Raw genomic sequence first — 16,738 nt, forward strand, 5'->3', positions numbered from 1 at the left:
TAGTTGTGTATAACACCCAGTGCACCATGCAATATGTGCCCTCCTTACTACCCATCACCGGTCTATCCCATTCCCCCACCCCCCTCCCCTCTGTAGCCCTCAGTTTGTTTCTCATAGTCCATAGTCTCTCACTACATGTACTTTCTGAGTGTCTCCTGGGTGGGAGGCACTGGACAGGGTGTGGGGGACACAGTGAAAAACAAAGACAGGGTCCCTGCCCTCGGGCAGCTTACCGTTTGTTTAAGTACAGAGGCACTGACCAAATAATCATGTGAGTAGGTGGGCGATTGCTACACAGACTGCGTCAGGGCCGGGAGAGCGGTGAGTTCTATGGAGCAGAGGAGCCTGACTGGGCTCCACACTCCTGCAGGACTCACTTCCCACACTCCTCCCACTTCCTGGGGTCATCTCCCCAAAATTCTGCCTGCACTCTATTATCTCAGGGTCTGCTTCTGAGGGAGCCTGAACTAAGGACAGTGCTGTTTTGGAAAAGTTTGATTTTGTTGCTGCTATCTACGTAGGCGTGATGTCTCAAAAAGTTCAGCTTTACAGCGGTTCCCAAAAACACAAAATATCCATCCTATTGGCCACATAAGACTGCGCTGAGTGTTAGCCGCCCATCTAAGGCAGGGCACGTTTGCCATCGGCCCCACCTGGGCTGCTTCCTTTGGAAATGTATCTCCCTGGACCCTGTAAGCATTGGAGTTGTGAGCTGGGGGCTCCACCATCTCTAAGGGCCCTTCCTGTTCTCACTTTCCACGATGCCAGCCCTCACCTCCCCTAAGAAGCCCTTCCTGGCCACCCATCCCACTTCTGAGCTCCTGTAGGCACTAGCTGCCTGGGCAAAGAGCAGGAGGGCACCCAGGGGCCCTTCCACCCTCCCAGCTGCCACACCCCAAATTTCAGTCTCTACCCTGCCTCCATCTGCCTTGCCCTTGGGCAATTCTTAACCAACTCGGGGACAAGGCAGAAGCAGCTGTCCGGGCAGAGCTTTGGTCACAGTTGATGCTGCTCTAAACGGCATGGTATGTGGGCATGAGGAGAAACACAGGGGGCTCACCGTTGTGATGGGGTAAAAATATCCTGTTCAGAAGCTCTAAGAGAAAGGCCTCCATACGTTTTTCCTGCAACAGATGAAAAAGGAATAGGAAGGTCACTTCGGCTTGGTTGGCAGATTCTGACCGGGGGAATGGGCGCCTCCACTGTACAGGTGCCCACAGGAGATCAGGAGTGGTCCTTTTTTAAAAAGGCATTTGAAAATGCCATTTTTAAAGGACATTGGATCCAGATGACCAGATAGTGAAGGGCCTGGGGAAAGTTGAGGGGGCTGAAAAAGAGTTACCCTCACCCTAGGTCACAGGGACTATCTTCATATCTCTGTCGGATAGCCCAGGGGGAGAGCAAATGGGTTGGGCCAGAGGAAACCCCAGGACCAGAGCTTCACAGGGACTGATTTTGGGTCAGTCCAAGGAGGAGCTCTCTAATACTGAGACCTGTCTGGTAATGGGGCAGGAGTTTTCTCTTTGAGATAGCAAGCCTCCTGTTAGCCGGGATGTTTAAGAGGTTCAAGAGTTTGATCAGGGCTGCCCCAATCCATTTGGACAGATTGGAAAAAGACTCCCTTTCTTTAAGACATTCTTTTCCCGTGTGTTGGGAGACTGTTATAAACATATTTGTATCTGTATTCTATGGTGTGGGTGGCTTGTAGAGTGCACAACCTGTGCAACCATACAAAGTGGCCCTGGTCTGGATGACCGCCCTCTGATGATGTCACAGAGGGGATCCCCTGACCTGGGAAGATAATCTTTAGGACTTTTCAAGCCTGGGATCCTATGCAAGTAAGACCAGAGCAATAGCAGGGCTGATAATTTTGAAGTGTTTCCCAGCACATGTTCTTGTTCAGCCCTTTCATTTTGTTGTTTTTCCATCTTGCAGCCTTCCCCCATTAAGGGCTAGAGCATGAATTCACAGTCCTGTGGAAGCGGAGGATGGAGGGATGTCCCCAGGGTGGGGAAAAGGGGGAGTTACTTTAAGGGGCTCCCTCAGACAGGCAGAGGCAGTGAAAAGCTTTCAGTGTAGGATAAGAGCCACCCCTGAGGGAAGAGACCATGTGTTCCACCTGTGGACTCATTAACAAGTGGGGCCAGTGCCCAGGGTGGGGAGGGCCCAGACCCATCACACCACAGCAGAAACTCCTCACTGCCACGCGGGATGCAGGCAGCAAAGGTGGCTCGGGATGCGATGCTGGGAAGCCCATGGGTGTGGAGACCCAGAAAGGGGACACACAGCCCTGCTGGGGGTGCAAACGGAATGTTCTCCCAAAGGAGGCTGTTTTTAACCTGTAGAGAAGGAGGTGCTCTTAAAAATCTGGGCATCATCCTGCACACCTCTCTCACTTCTTCCCCACATCCACTGCAGCAGGAAATCCTGTCAGCTCTACGTTCAGAGTATGTCCTGCATCCGGCCAGTCCCCCCACTGCCACCTGCCACCGTCTCGTCCAAGCCTAATGAGGCCTCTGCATTGTTCCACCAGCCACCAGTCAAGCCCCCTCCAGTCTGCTCCTTCTATGCTCACAACCCTCCATCAGCTTTTATCGCACTCAGGAAGAGCCAGCCCCCCCACTAGTAGGCCCTGCTCACTCACTGACCTCCCCTCAATCCCTCTGATCCAGCCACCCTGGCAACCTCGCTGTTCCCTGAACTATCAGGCACACCCTTGCCTTGGGGCCTTGGGTCCCCTCCTTCCCATGCCCCCACAGCTCTTTCTGTCACCTCCTCCGGTCTTTGCTCACTTACCTTCTCAGTGAGGCCTTCCCCACATTTCTTTTTAGTATTACCCTCACCCGCAGTCCTGATCCCCCGCGCCCTCTTCTTTTTCGTAGCATTATCGCTGGTTCCATACTATGTGGTTCACCTTACTGTGCTTATTGTTCATTATCTGACCTCATCTTGCTAGAGTGTGGGTTCCACGAGGGTCCTTTGTTTTGTTCACTGACATATCCCAAGTACCTAAGACAAGGCTGGACATATAGTAGGTGCTCAGTAGGTATTTGGTAAGTGTATGAAAGAGTGAAGTGGACAAGTTTAAGTTCTGGGGGCTACTCTGACCCCACGGGGTATGGGGACGCCAGGGCAAGATGAGATCAGTGATAGAAAGTGAATGAGGCTTTCAACTGCCTACATCAGTGACTCAGGGTCTTTTCCCGGGGCTGCTGACAGGTCCTTCAGGACCATGGAGAGGCCAGAGGTAAGGAGAGACTCACCTGCTTTGCAAGGCCAGCAGGGTAAGGGCCCAGGGTGACTGTGGTGCTACCAGAGAAAAGAGATCACCCTTTCAGGTCACGGCAGCTGCTTGGGGGTGCAGTGCTCAGTGAGCCTCTGTCGCAGCACCCCCTCCCTCCTCTCCCCCCTCCCTCGTACACACTGTTCCATGCGCTGACAGCAGGTACGGGAACGCACCCCTGACCACACTCCCCCACATTCCCCCATCGCTCTGTCAATCCTCTTATTTCTTCTGAACATCCAAAACCAAAACAATGTTACCTGTTTGGAGAGAACTGTAGTTTTAACTCCTGATTTCTTGAGGAAAATACAGCTTTCGAAAGGAGATTCTATGGGAGTTGAAATTAGGTCAGGAGAGGAGTTTATGTTCCAGCTAGAGGGATTCCCTTCACCCTGACCCCCATGAATGCTTGTGAGAGGGCTAGCCCCTCTCATGTGGTCCTTTCCCCCTGCCCCAACTGCTGGTCGTGTGTGTTCACAGCATGCCTATGTGGGTGTTGCCATGGGAGAGGGCACTGGTGGTGCTGGGCACTCCCAGAAGCCAGGGCAGGCTGGGGCTGGGTACAAGGCTCAGCCCAGTGGAAGGAAAACCTTTTGCAGGGAGGCACTTGGCCATAGAATCACTGTTGCTGGAAGCCAGAGGACGCCTTGGTTTTGACGGGTTTGTCCATGGGCCTCCATGATTCACACAGTCACCTTATAGACCAGAAATAGGGCTTTTCACTACCAGTCAGAGATGGCCTATTCCTTTTTCTTTTTTTAAGTTTTTATTTAAGTAATCTCTACACCCGACATGGGGCTTGAACTCACAACCCTGAGATTAAGAGTCGTATGCTCTTCCAACTGACCCAGCCAGGCCCCCCAGAGATGACCAATTTCTTGAACATAGAGTCATGCCAACTCCTGTGGCAGATCCCAAGGTCCTGTGTGTACTTCGGATGCTGCTGGGCTCACCCGTGGCCGAGCAACCCTCCGGTCCCCCTTATCTGAGGTGCCTTCCCAATTTTAAGGTCTATGGAATGGGAAATAGGAACCCCAAGAGGGCTCAGATTAGAGAAGTAGAGACTTTGGGGGGAGCTGTATTTCCTGAGAAATAGAGTAGAGAACATAGACACGCTGAGCTCCTCGTGAACTATTTCTCTGTCTTTCTCCTGGCTTTGTGGACAAGGGCCTCCGATGCAGCCATGTCCAGGGAAGACAGAAGATTCTTCAACTATCTGCAAGGCACTGAGCAGAGGGTGTCGGAGGCAAAACCCTGCAGTTGCTGAGGAGGTCCCTGGGGAGCACTGCAAGCTGCGCTCAGGGGAGCAGGTGCTCAAGCATTTTAATGTGCTGGCAACAGGTGCGGCTATTGGGGTGTGGACTGATCGAATATTAGCAGGAGACTGCACGCTGAGGTTTGGCGGTGAGGTCTGCCGCCGCCTCAGTCAGCCGGCCCTGGAGGGGCCCCCAAGTGGACCCAGGCCCTCCAAGGAACAAAGAATTTCAAGGCTTACTCACCCAGGAAACTGAGACAGAGGAGGTGTTGCTGGGCCCCAGCAGCACCAGCGAGCCCGGCTGGGTGACGGTGGCGGTGTGGCCATCCACGTGGACAGTGGGAGGGTCAGGGGCGCCGATGGTCAGTCTCACACTTGCTCTGGACTGATCAGAAGTCTGAAGGAAGTTAAAGCAGAAAAGGTGCAGACAGGTCGAGAGGATGGAATTCCTTAACTCCCAGCTTGGAGGAATGGGAGCAGGATCGTAGGAGTCGGGGCCTCCGAGTGTATTCTAGCTGTGCCGCAACTTGCTGCGTGACCTTGGGAGGATTACTTAAACCTCCCTGAGCTCCTTTAAGGTGAGAGGCCATCCTCCTTTTCTTGGGCATGTGTAGCAAGTAAGAATGTAGATTTTGGAGCCAGAATCCCAGCTCCACCTGTAGGCTGTGTGGCCTGAGACAAATTTCTTCATCTCTCTGTTTTCATGCTTGTAAAATAAGGATAATCGTGCCTCCTCCACAAGGTCGTTGTGGGGATTAGACGAATTCAGTCGTGTAGAGCGCTTAGGCCAGAGCCCGGCAGCTCTCATGCTATTGTTACTGTTGGTGACTGTGTTTTGTTCATCAGATGCCATATTCTCTCCAAAAGCTTTTGGAGAGAGGACACTGAGCATGGAGTTTGGAGTCCGGGACTGGCTTCAAATCCTGTTCTGCCGCTTACTGAGCGATGTGAGCTTGGGCAACTCCAGTCACCTTGCCGTGCCTCAGTTTGCTGACGTATGAAAATGGGATGAAGTGCGGGGTGTCTGGGGTTATGTTGGTGTAGGTGGAGGGGCCTGGCACATAGTCATGGCTCACTGTTGCTCCCTTGTGCTCATCTGTCCGCCTCGGTCGGTATGCCTTGGCGGGGTCAGGGCCCTGTTCAGTAGTGAGTACTAATGCCAGCCACCTGGCCATGGTCCCCTGGCCGGGCGACGAGCTAAGTGCCTTACTTGGGTCAATTCCTCTAACCCACATGGCACCTGCAAAGTAGCTGCTGTGAATTTTGGAGTCCACAGTAGGAAACCCTGACCAAATGGAACATGCTTATGTGGCCCAACCCTGCCCCCATCCCAGACTCTTTCCTGAGACCCTGGCCGTGGTGCTGGAGGGGAAGGAAGCTGGCCACACACCCACCTGCGGCCTGGGCTCCCGCTCTCCCAAGGACAACAGTTGAATGAGCTTGGCAGCCTGGAAAAAGGGCAAAATGTGTGGCTTTTAGAATCTTGTAGATCTGTTCTGAGCAGCTTCGGGGGTAGGGGTGTCAGTGGGGTTCAGTGAGGTATAATTGCTTCCAACTGAATGCACAATCCGCACGTCAGTCATTGTCAGCATGGGAGGAGCCGTTCACCCTGGTTCACCATGATATATCTGGAAATGTTAACTTTTTGTTGTTTCAGTGATCTCCTCCCCCCAATATTTTACTGTGAAGATTTCCACGTATGCAGCAAAGCTGAAAGAATTTTATAGGAACATTGTATTTCATCACCTATTCTTCAATGAACATTTCCTATCCTTGCTTTATCACATTTCTGTCCATCTATCCATACTCCATTGGTTTTTGCAAATCATTAATCACGATAGAAAACAGTAAAAAATGTATAAAGTAAAAGGTATAAGTCTACCCCAACACCTCTTCCCCTTTTCCTTCAAATCCAATTTTAGGGATAACTACTATTGGCATTTTGGAGTACATCCTGACTGTTTTCTACACACATAGAAACTTGCATGGATGAGAGCATTCTAACTGCATGGTCCTGCACTGTGTTTTTTTCTCTCAGTACCAGTATATATAGAACGAGCCCAGTCTGTTTAACAGCTGCATAGTACTCTGCCTTGTATGACCACAACCAGACTCATTTTACCAATTTGTTATTGATGGACACGTAGGTTAACTTTCTTTTTCACCCCGTAGCAAGCAAAGGTAGAAAGAGCACCCTTGCCCGAATAGTCTTGCCCACTGGTGTGAGAACCTCTGCAGACATGGAATTACCGTGTTCACTGATAACTGTCTCAGAGCTGCCACACCTGTGTGGGAGGAAGGGCACAGCATGGGGAGACCTGGCTCTGCTCCTGATCCCACCTGCTGGGGCCCCTTGGGCAAGTCACTTTCCCTATCTGGGCCCTCGTTTCCTCATGCAAAAAATGGAGCAATAACATTAGGTCTCCCCTGGATCTCCTTAGGATTTCGTATTTCAGAGTTTATGAGCACCCACTGTGTGCTGAGACATACGATAGCATCCATAGTCCCTGCCCTCAAATGGGGGAGACAGTAAGCACGCAGAGTTAAATAAACCCCAACGAACATACATGTGTGTATATGTGTACACATGACTTTGCATGTATAACTTTTACACACACTCAGTGTGATTAGTGTTTTGAAGGGAAAAGGACAGAGAGAGAGAGAGAGAGAGGAAGTGGGGGGAGAGAGAGGGAAGGGTTATTTTGGGTATTTAGATGTGGTGGTCAAGGAGGGCTCTCTGAGATGACATTTGCACTGAGACCAACAGTGGCAGGAAGAGTGTTCCAGGCAGAGAGGCCAGCATGTTCAAAGGCCCCGAAGTGGGCACCAGCTCAGCCTGTGCCGCTGGAGTGTAGCGGGTAAGGAGACAGAGCAGGAGAGGTTGGCAGGGAGCTGCAGAGAGGACACTGGGCTTTATTCAGTGTGGTGTGGAGCTGCTACGGGCTTTTAGGCAGTAACGTACCTGGATTTCTCCCTCATTCGATCCCCTCATCGACCCTGGGCACTTGCTCTTCTTGCAGACTTCTGGGCATGTGCCTCCTTGTCCCCATTCAGGCCACCTCCTCAGAGACGTCTTCACTGACTGCGGCACCCAGGGCAGCCCTGTCATCCCCACTAGTCACTCGCTGACCCTTTGCTCTTATTATAGATAAGATAAATTATTTTATTTATCTGCCTGTTTCCTTGTTCAGTTTCTATTCTCCTCCTTGACTTTGAGCTCTGCAAGGACAGGGCCCGTGGGTGCACAGGGTCTGGCACATAGTAGGCTTTCAATAAATATTTGTGGCATGAATGAATGGATAAGTGTTATGAAGAAAGAAACAATAAATGCACCTGGATGTTTAAGGAAGTCTTCCTAGAGGAGGGGACTTCTATGCTGGGTTCTGAAGGCTGAATAGGAGTTCTCTCAGGAGGTCCAGAGAGAAGTGACTTACCTAGGTCCACCCAGAAAGGCACTCTGCCAGCTGGGCCTTGGTTTCTTCATGTGAAAAGTAGAGCAATAAAGTTATGTACTGCCCTTTCTTGAGCACTCACTTTGGAGTCCTGGGAGTCCACATGGATCACCTTGCTGGTATAGAGGCAGGACAGGATGTCATTGTAGGTTTCTAGCCCAAAAGCCAGGTCCGCCATGCTGCCTTGGGCTAATTTTGGAAGGGGTTGAGGGGTCAGGCGGGCAGGCCTTCGGGGTCTCTGGCCAGGGCCGCAGGGTGTCACAAGCTTCAGAAAAACGAAGGAGAAATTCAGGGGGAACAGTTTCTCTGCCCAACAAGTGGTTACAGCTGTAACCAGTATCAAGGGCTGACTTTGCGCTAGGCGGTGCTGAACGCATGTGCGCAATCTCATTGCAACCTTATAAGGGTGCACCGTAACTGTCCGCATCGGACAGATGAGGAAATGGAAGCCCAGAGGGGTAAAGTGACTCGCTCGAGGTCCTACATGGTAAGAGGTGGAGCTGGGTTTTGAACCCACAAGCCCCCTCTCCTTGCTTCTCCCTCCTCTGACCCCATTCCCTTCTCTGTGCCTTTGTTAACAGTGCCTCCCTCCTATCCTCTCACATCTATCCTTCCTGTCCACCCGACCCACCTCTGACCATTCCATGGGGACGAGGAAGGACCAGTGAACGGGAGTTGGGCAGCCAGCCCCCTCCCTTCTCTGGGCCTCGGTTTCCCCATCTGAGGGGTCCCTTCCAGCTGAGCGTTACACATGATCCTGCACCCCTGAACTGCCCCACCTGCCCTCTTGTTGGAGCCTGATCCCCGCTCACAGGGCACGCAGCCCTGTGGCCACTCCTGCTCTCCAGGGTGGAGGCGGGACTCTGCTCAGCACCAGCTCCCGAGGGCAGGGGCCTGCCAGCTCTCCCCTCCCTTCTCCCTCCTTCTCTCTCTTCTCCTCTTTTGGCCTACCACCTCCTTTTACGTGCTCCTTCTCCCCCTCCTTCTCCTCTTTATGCCTCCTATCCAGAGAAGCCCCACCTCACTTTCCGCTTTGCCCGTCCTCCCGCAGGCCAGTGGATGGAGGGTCTGCCCTGGCTGGGAGGGGGGTGGTGTACCTGGACGTTCATCAGAATGGCCTCGTCTGTGAACTCCGTGGTGGTGACATAGTACTGGAAGTCTTCTGGGCCCGAGATGGCTGGGGCTGCAACGAAACCAGGACTCAGCTTCCCCTGGGGGTGGGTGGAAGGATGTGGGGAGGCAGGGAAGCAGGCAGAAATTTGTTCTCTGTCTCTGCTTAGCTTGCAGTTCCTCGTGGGCTAGGTCTGTGCTTCTTGTGACAACATTTATTGAGCAATAGCTTTGTGCCAGGTTATATGTCTTATTGCAGCAGTGCAGTCCACTCTGTAGGTCTAGGATTAGTTCCGTTTTACAGATTGGGAAACTGAGGCTCCAGGGGAAAATGACTTGCCAAGGTCATAAGGCATAGTGCCCTTTCTCGCCCGCACTAGAAAGGAGGCTCCCTGCGGGTAGACTTGTTTTGTTTGTTTCGTTTGGTTTCCTGTCCTATTCTCAGAGCCTCAAGCATTGTTCTTGGCACACAGTAGGGGAATGGAAAATAAGCCGCATCCTTGGCCAGGAGCTACGTACGCAGAGTGACGTGTAGCAGGCCTTCCAGCAGTGAGTTGAGTAGAGTCGTGGCCAGGGGGCACACCTGCAGGGAAGGCACGACGGGGTCCTTGTCAGGTCGAGGGGCTCTCCCTCGGGGTCACACCCCTCTCCCAGGAGGCGGAGGAGGATAAACAACATACTATCTTCTGCAGGAGGAAGGGCAGTGCCTCATCCAAGACACTTGTCACCAACGCCAGAGCTGTGTTCGCGAGGAGGGGGTCCATCCTAGTGGTGGGGGAGGGCAGGTGGGGTCTGAGACACCATGGAAGGGGAAACTGAGGCCAGAGGCAGGAGTCCAGGGCAGGGCTGGAGGGATCATGTAACATGGAAACTTTAGAGTGGCGGCTTCCTTCCTGGTGTCTCTCTTCTCCTCCCCTACCCCTACCCTTTCCTTTTCTGTTTTATCTCCTTCATGCCTTCTTGCTCTCTCTCTCCATGAGTTCCTCCTCCTCTATTTCTTCCTGATCATCCCTCTCTGCCTCCGTCTCTTTATTTCCTCTCTGATAAAGGTCTCTGGGATTTTCAAGGAGGGAGAGTCATGGAAGGCTTCCTGGAGGAGGTGGTTTTTGTGCTAAGGTTATCTCAGCACGTGGGTTAGCTCGTCTTTTCCCCACAGCTACCCCATGCTGGCTGAGTTCGGTGGGCAATTCCATTTCACTGGTGAGGAAACAGGCTCTACAAGTCAAATAGCTTGTTCAGGGCCCCTGAGTTAGGAGGCAGCCAAGCTGAGATTTGACCTGAGTGGATGCCCACTCTCATCCATGACATTCAGTGTGGAGAGAGGAGATGCTGATGGATGGTGTATGCAGCTTGCAGCCCCGGAGATGGCCCTGTCCCTGATGCCCTTGGTCACTCAGAGAACGAGGCTGGGGAGAGATAGCCCCTGCGGTGAGTCTCAGTGAAGGGCTGGGCAGCGGGAGCAGTGCAGGAATTCCTGGCACCCACTCCTGCCCAGTGGTAGCACAGGTGTGGGCAGGTACTCACTGCTCCAGGACCTTGATGCTTAGGTATCCTGGCGGCGTGTGACACTCCTCGAAGACCACCTTGGTCTTGTTCCCCGTCTGTTCCAGCCGTCCCCCAATGCGAATGTTCTTGATGACTCTGAGCCGCAGTATCCTGTAAGGGCAGCGTGTCTAGGCAGGCTCCAAGCCACAGCCCGAGGCAGAGGCCAGAAGTCATAGGCTGGTGGCCTGCAGCTGCCTGCAGGGCTCAAATGAAAAACTAGGGGAGGTCGTTAAAGATACGGATCTCATACTTCGGAGAACCTGAGAGATCTGCCAACACCAGCCAGCGTCCTCGTAGTGGGGCAGTCACCTGGGGCTGATGGTGACCTTGAGGTGAGCCAGAGGTGCTCCAGGTGCTCCGGTCCCCACCAGGCCCAGGGCTAAGTTGTGTTTTTACCGCTCATCACTACAAGGGCGATGAGAAGAAAGAAATATTTCTCTGTGTCCATCGCTCTACCAAAGACATATTTCTTTATGCTCCCTTGTCTCTTCAAAAGTCAAGCTGGACCAGGAAGGCCACATTTACAAGAAAACCAGGGGTGGCCCTGTTCCTAAAGGGCGTTTATGGAGATTTGCGTCATGTGTAGACACCACCCATAGCTGTCCCTCTGTTGCCTGCTGTGGTCCGAGCTCCCGGGTCAGCAGTGAACGCTCGTAACAGCCATGTGCGGGAGCGGACAGGATCATCCCCGCTTGGTAGAGGAGGATGCAGGCCCAGTGAGCAGAAGCCCTAGTTTAGGTTGCCTGGCTGGTGAGCTGGAGCGGAGTCCTGTTCTGCTGCGCTCTGAGGTGAGCTTACACCAGCCCTCCTCAGGCCATCCCGTTACCGCATCCGCCTGTCACTCAGGTGGGACACATGTTCCCCGACATGGGGTCGGAGGGTTTCATCCAGTCTCTGCTGCTGCCTCACCGTGTGATCCTGGCTGGGTCCCTCTCCCCCTCCGTGCCTGGGTTTCTCCATCAGTAAAAATGACTTTGAAACATGCCCGAGTGGCAAGGATTATTAGGACCCTTCTCGTGACATAGGCAGGAGGCCTTTGCTAGCCCTGCAGGGCTGCCTCTTGAGTCATAGCGGTGGGGGGTGGGCCTGCCTGGCACCGAGGGGCGGGGGGACGAAGTACCCAATGTACTCACTCCTGCAGCGAGAGGTACAGTTTGCTTCGCAGCGTGACCTGCAGCAGGCTGTCGCTCAGGGTGTGCAAGGTCACCTCAGGTCCTTTGACATCTTCTATGACCAACCTGCCAGAGAGGTTCGGGCGGTGTTGGTGTGGCCGGGTAAGGCCGCTGTGGTTCTGTAGCGTGTGTGTATCCGGGTCGGCTGGAATAAGGGCAGACCCCAGGAAGAGTGGGAGCAGCTTTGGGACAACCCCGGCCCTGATCCCCAGCCCAGATGAAGAACCAGCCTCCAAGCCTTCAAACCTGGCTGAATCCCTTCCCTTCTTCGGGCCTCAGCATCACCCTCTGCAAAATGGGGGGAATACAGTAGAGGGCCTATGTACCTTGAGCCTGCCTAAATTCAAGTATAAGCATCCTGCAAAAGGGAAGCAAGCAGGCAAGAGTCAGAGAAAGCAAGATGGCTGGTGATCCCACCGCCATCCGCTGAGGGACCATCTGCCCTGTTGAACGTTCCGGAGGGAGGACATGAGCCTTCTACTCCCCTCAGTGATGTCAGTTCCCAGCATCTCCTTGAGCTGAGAGGAGCCCAGAGTATGTTTTGAACATGAGATACAAGCTGGTGACTCAACTGGTGCCCACTAGAATGGGCAGCAAACCATCCCGAACTAGGAGACAGGCGTGGAAGCAGCAGTGCCCACACCTTGCTCTTGGACTTCGGCCCCCAGGACTGTGACACAATGAGCTCTTGTTGTGTAAGCCACCGTTTGTGGTACTTTGTTATGGCCGTCCTGACAAACTATACCATCAGAAAACCTAGATTTTGATTGAAACCCTCTTGATTTTTAAATTTTGGCAGTTCCTTAAAATGTTTAAAAATTTTTTTCTTTTGTAATTAGTGTTTTTCTGTTAAAAATATTTTTTTATTATGTTGTGTTAGTCACCATACAGTACATCATTAGTTTTTGATGTAGTGTTCCATGATTCATTGTTCACATATAACACCCAGTGCTCCATGCTGTATTTAAATAACACCGTGCAAGTTTGTAATACCCAAGTGTAGACTGAATGTAGAGGTCTGGAGGGCCGCCAGGCTGAGATTCTTGATTTAGACTCTGCTTTGTTCCTTGGATGATTTTAAGGGGCTTGGAGAGATTTAGAACACTAAAGGTGCACTTGCTGAGTGCTTTTCAGGCTATAGAGAACCTCCAAGGACACCTGGGCCTCCCACCCGCCCAGGGCTCCACTTGACGTGTGAGAACACTGTGGCTCAGGGAAAGGGCCGAGCCTGAAGGGGAAGAAAGGCCAGAGCCAGCCTCTGCAGACTCACCCTCCTGCCTGGAGCAGCTCCCCCAGCAGCGGGAGCCTCTTCTCTGAGAGCAGGTCCCCGACCAGGGACAGATCAAGCCCACTGCTCTTCCTGGAGAGGCCTCCTCTTACGAAGGGCAGGTGGTCCAGGATGGTGGCCCCTTCACTTGTGGGCCCCGTCACAGGAATCCTGGCCATGCGGTCCAGGACGTGGTGCTCCAAGAATAGGTCTGAAATGTCTGAGGACACAAGCCTCTCCTCAAGGTGGGGCTCACCCCTCATTCAGTCATTCTACAAATGCCCACTGGCACCAGCTCAGAGTCCGCGATTTAGATGGTCATTTAGTGGCAAGTACGTATCAAGTGCACACTGTCTTTTGGGCTCAGAGAACAGGAACAGTGACCAGTCTGCCCCTGAGAAATGTACATTCTAGTGGGAGAGACAGACAACCCAGCATCCGGATAAGCAAACAAGGCAATTTTTGAAAGTAAGTGCTACAAAGAAAATAAAATGGAGTCGAGTAGGAACATGACTGGGGTGAAGGTCTACTTCATATAGGGTGGTCAGGGAAAGCCTCTTTGAGGAGGAGGCATTTGAGCTGACCTGAGTAAAGTGGAGGAATCCATTATTGCAAGATCTGAGAGGAAAGCAATGTAGGCAAGGGGGAAGAGCATGTGCAAAGGCCCTGAGGTGGTAATGAGTCTGGTGAGTTTATGAAACTGAAAGATCAGTGAGGTTAGACTGCAGTGAATGGGGTAGGAGGTGGATGGGCAACAAGGAGCTCATGGTCAAGAGGGAGAGAGACAGACAGACAGAGAGGATAATTACAACACATCAGGCTAATGTCATAGATGAGACTTCACCAAAGAGCTGTGGGAGCTAAGAGGAAGGAGACTCCTGCTTGGGGAAACTGGGAGGGACTGTTAGAGCTTTGCCTTAAAGGATGAGTCAGAATTCACTACATTGGGAAGGAGGGAAAGAGAATTGTAGGTGGAAGAAACAGCACAGGAAGAGAAGGAGGCTGGAAAGTCTGTGGGAGTGGTCAGGGCAGGTGGCAGTGGAAGAGGCTAGGGATGCAGGGCCTTGAATGCCAAGATGAGGAGCTTGGAGCTTCTCTTGAGGGCACTAGGGAGCCACAGCAAGTGTTAGAGCAGGGGAAGGAAGAGGTCAGGTCTGGGTGAAGGAAGGCAAATTCTGCTGCTAGTGACGGGGAGGCCAGAAGAGGAGAAGCCTTGAGGAGGGCAGATGGTACGGACTCCCACCCTGCCTTTCCCTGAGATCTTGCCTCCTGAAGCCCACCCCTTAAATTTTACCTGTTTCCAGCTGATTCTTGCTGATTCGTAGGAAGAGCAGGTGCTGGGCCTTCCCTTGAGCTTCGGGCAGCAGCCCCCACCATAGCAGTGACCCCCAGAACAGCAGCATCCTCCCAGTCAAGACCTTTGGACAAAGAGCTGGAAACCCCAGTGGCCACCTCCATGTCCCCACTGGAGACCCATTGCCTAGGGTCTCCTAGCTCTGCCTCCCCTAGGACCTCCCTCCAGCTTTCCTCTCCTTGCCTTTCCCCCAGCTCCAGATCTGCTAGTCCTTGAACACAGCCCGCACCTCTCGCCACCTCACACTACTGCTTTTGGTTTCTTCTTCCTGGAATGCCCTTCCGCATCGTGTGGACTGCTTTCAAATCCAGGCTCTGCTACTTCCTGACTGTGTGACCCTGAGCAACTTACTTGGCCTCTCTGTGTCTCAGTGTTCTCATCTGTAAAATGGGGATAAACTAGGTTGTTGTGAGGAATACAGTATGTGCAGAGCACTTAACAAGCAGGGTGCTCAACAGCTGTTTATGTGGCTGGGTGACATGCTGAGATGTTAGAAGTGTAGTACTCCCTTTGAACCACGGAGGTTTCTGGATCTTGATGGAGGACAGAGGATGAGGGTCCTGGGGGAGGTGTTAGAGTGGCTGGGGTACGTACCGGGGATGGGGCTTGAAGCCATGGCTCTTTACCAGCTAGGGAACTATTTCAATATTCCAACCAGGATGTTTGTACAGGTTCTTACCGGCTGAACTTCAGCCCTGCCCAGGTGGCCAAAGGATGTGGTTGGGACCCTGGAGACCGCAGGCAGGGGCCCTCTGGGTGGGCAAGCACATGCCCCCAGCAGATGCAGCCTCTGGAACCGCAAGGCAGACCAGCTGGGATGCGGACCTCTCCAGCATCAGCAGGGCCCACCAAGGAGCCCCCCCCCCCCACACCCTCTGCTGCACCCATGAAGCCGCCACCCAGAGGGTACACGCTGCCCCTGAGTGAGGACGGGAGGCCCCCAAAGGCTGAGCCTACTCTGAAGTACCTGAGAAAATCCTGGCAATGCCTTGAATTAGTAGCATCCGGTTTTTTGTTGCTTGGTATCATAGGAGCTCAGAACAGGGATTACATTGGGTAATAAAAAATGTATTTGTTCATTTGCATATGCAAGTTTTGGACTGGAGAATTTGTTCTCATGGCATGAAATATTCGTATTTTGCTTCCAGGCTGATCTGAAATTCACCCATGATTCATCCACCAGGGTTTAGTCGGTCCCTATTTTGGCACTTTTCTCAATCAGTTCACCCGAGTTGGGTCTCTCCCCGCTTCCTGCCCTTCGTACATCACACTGTCTCCCAGCTCTGCCCCTCTTGCCCTAAATCATCCCTACCAGCCCCAGCTTCTACTTGAGTGCTTACTATGGGGCAGGCACCACGCAAGGACGTTGTAAAGCTTCATCACATCACTGAGTCCCCACCACAACGGTCTGGGATCACACATCACAAGTCCAATTTACAAATGACAAACCTGAGGCTCAGAGAGGAAAGACGACTCCCCAAGGTCACACAGGTAGCAGAGCTTGGATTCGAATCACTAAGAACCTGTGCACCCCTTCACATTCTTGTAGGTGCTCAAGAAATGTTTGAGAAGTGCCCTCCTTGTCCTTACCTCTCCAATCACAGGATTGCCCGGAATCTCCCTGGTCTGTCTCCAGCCTCCCAGAAAGGCACAACTTTTATAACCTGAGCTCTGAAGCCCGGCTGGGTGGGGCCAGGGCTTGTGCTCAGAGGAGCTCTTCAGTGGAGGAAGGGGTCCTCTTGGCATCAGGCAGCAAGGGGCTTGTGGCCAAAACTGATAGGGCTCATCACTGAGGCCTGAGGGGCAGGCACTGGGCCCAGGGCCAACAGACCTCCGCGGGGAAGGGGGGTAGGGGGTGTAGGTTTTGGGGCGGGTCCTTTCCCTTAGGCATGACATCAGAGCTGTGGAGCCTGGGGCAGGGCCTTCAGCTCTTGGGAGAGAGCCGAGAAGGCTCCCAGTACGGGATGTGGCAGTCACAGAACCTAAGTGAGTAAGGGAGTGTATTGGGGGTGTGTGGAGGAGAGCAGGTGAATGGTAGAGCCAGCCTTTTCCATACATGGTTCTGTGCTATGCCTCTGCAGCCAGACAGGCCTGGGTTCAAATCCCCACTGTCACTCAGCAGCTGTGTGACTGTGGGCAAGTTGCTTTTTCTTCCGAGCCTTGCTTTTCATGTCTGTAAAACGGGAACAATAAATCTACCCATGTCTTTGCGGTATTTGTGAAGGGTCACTGAGGTAACTCATATAGATGTTAGCACAGGGCCTGATCCATAGGAAGGGTTCAGAAAAGTTACTTATTTT

The 16,738-nt window shown here is 52.8% G+C and overlaps 1 protein-coding gene across 1 annotated transcript; it reads right to left on the minus strand.

Moving 5' to 3' along the window:
- Window positions 1–730: 730 nt before the first annotated feature.
- On the minus strand, window positions 731–14,487 carry LOC148108044 (uncharacterized). Its single transcript, XM_087853948.1, has 11 exons — window positions 14,379–14,487; window positions 13,088–13,304; window positions 11,779–11,883; window positions 10,625–10,756; window positions 9,781–9,865; window positions 9,620–9,683; window positions 9,088–9,173; window positions 8,073–8,255; window positions 5,933–5,986; window positions 4,783–4,935; window positions 731–838 (listed from the first exon to the last, which is right to left on the minus strand). The coding sequence occupies exons 1-11, from the start codon at window positions 14,485–14,487 to the stop codon at window positions 731–733; spliced, it is 1,296 nt and encodes a 431-aa protein (XP_087710074.1).
- Window positions 14,488–16,738: the final 2,251 nt, after the last annotated feature.

Source organism: Ursus americanus, chromosome 22 (assembly GCF_024610735.1).
Source record: "Ursus americanus isolate L20-20 chromosome 22, mUrsAme1.1.p, whole genome shotgun sequence".
In the NCBI taxonomy this organism is placed as follows: Eukaryota; Metazoa; Chordata; class Mammalia; order Carnivora; family Ursidae; genus Ursus; species Ursus americanus.

What these genes read in the sequence shown, in the direction of transcription:
- LOC148108044 (XM_087853948.1), bottom strand. Translation starts at nt 14,487, where the DNA reads ATGCTGCTGTTCTGGGGGTCACTGCTATGGTGGGGGCTGCTGCCCGAA. An exon ending in CTGTACCTCTCGCTGCAGGA is followed by an intron (nt 10,757 to 11,778) that starts GTGAGTACATTG and finishes CTGCCCTTACAG; the next exon opens with GATACTGCGGCTCAGAGTCA. An exon ending in TGGACTCCCAGGACTCCAAA is followed by an intron (nt 5,987 to 8,072) that starts GTGAGTGCTCAA and finishes CCCTTTTTCCAG; the next exon opens with GCTGCCAAGCTCATTCAACT.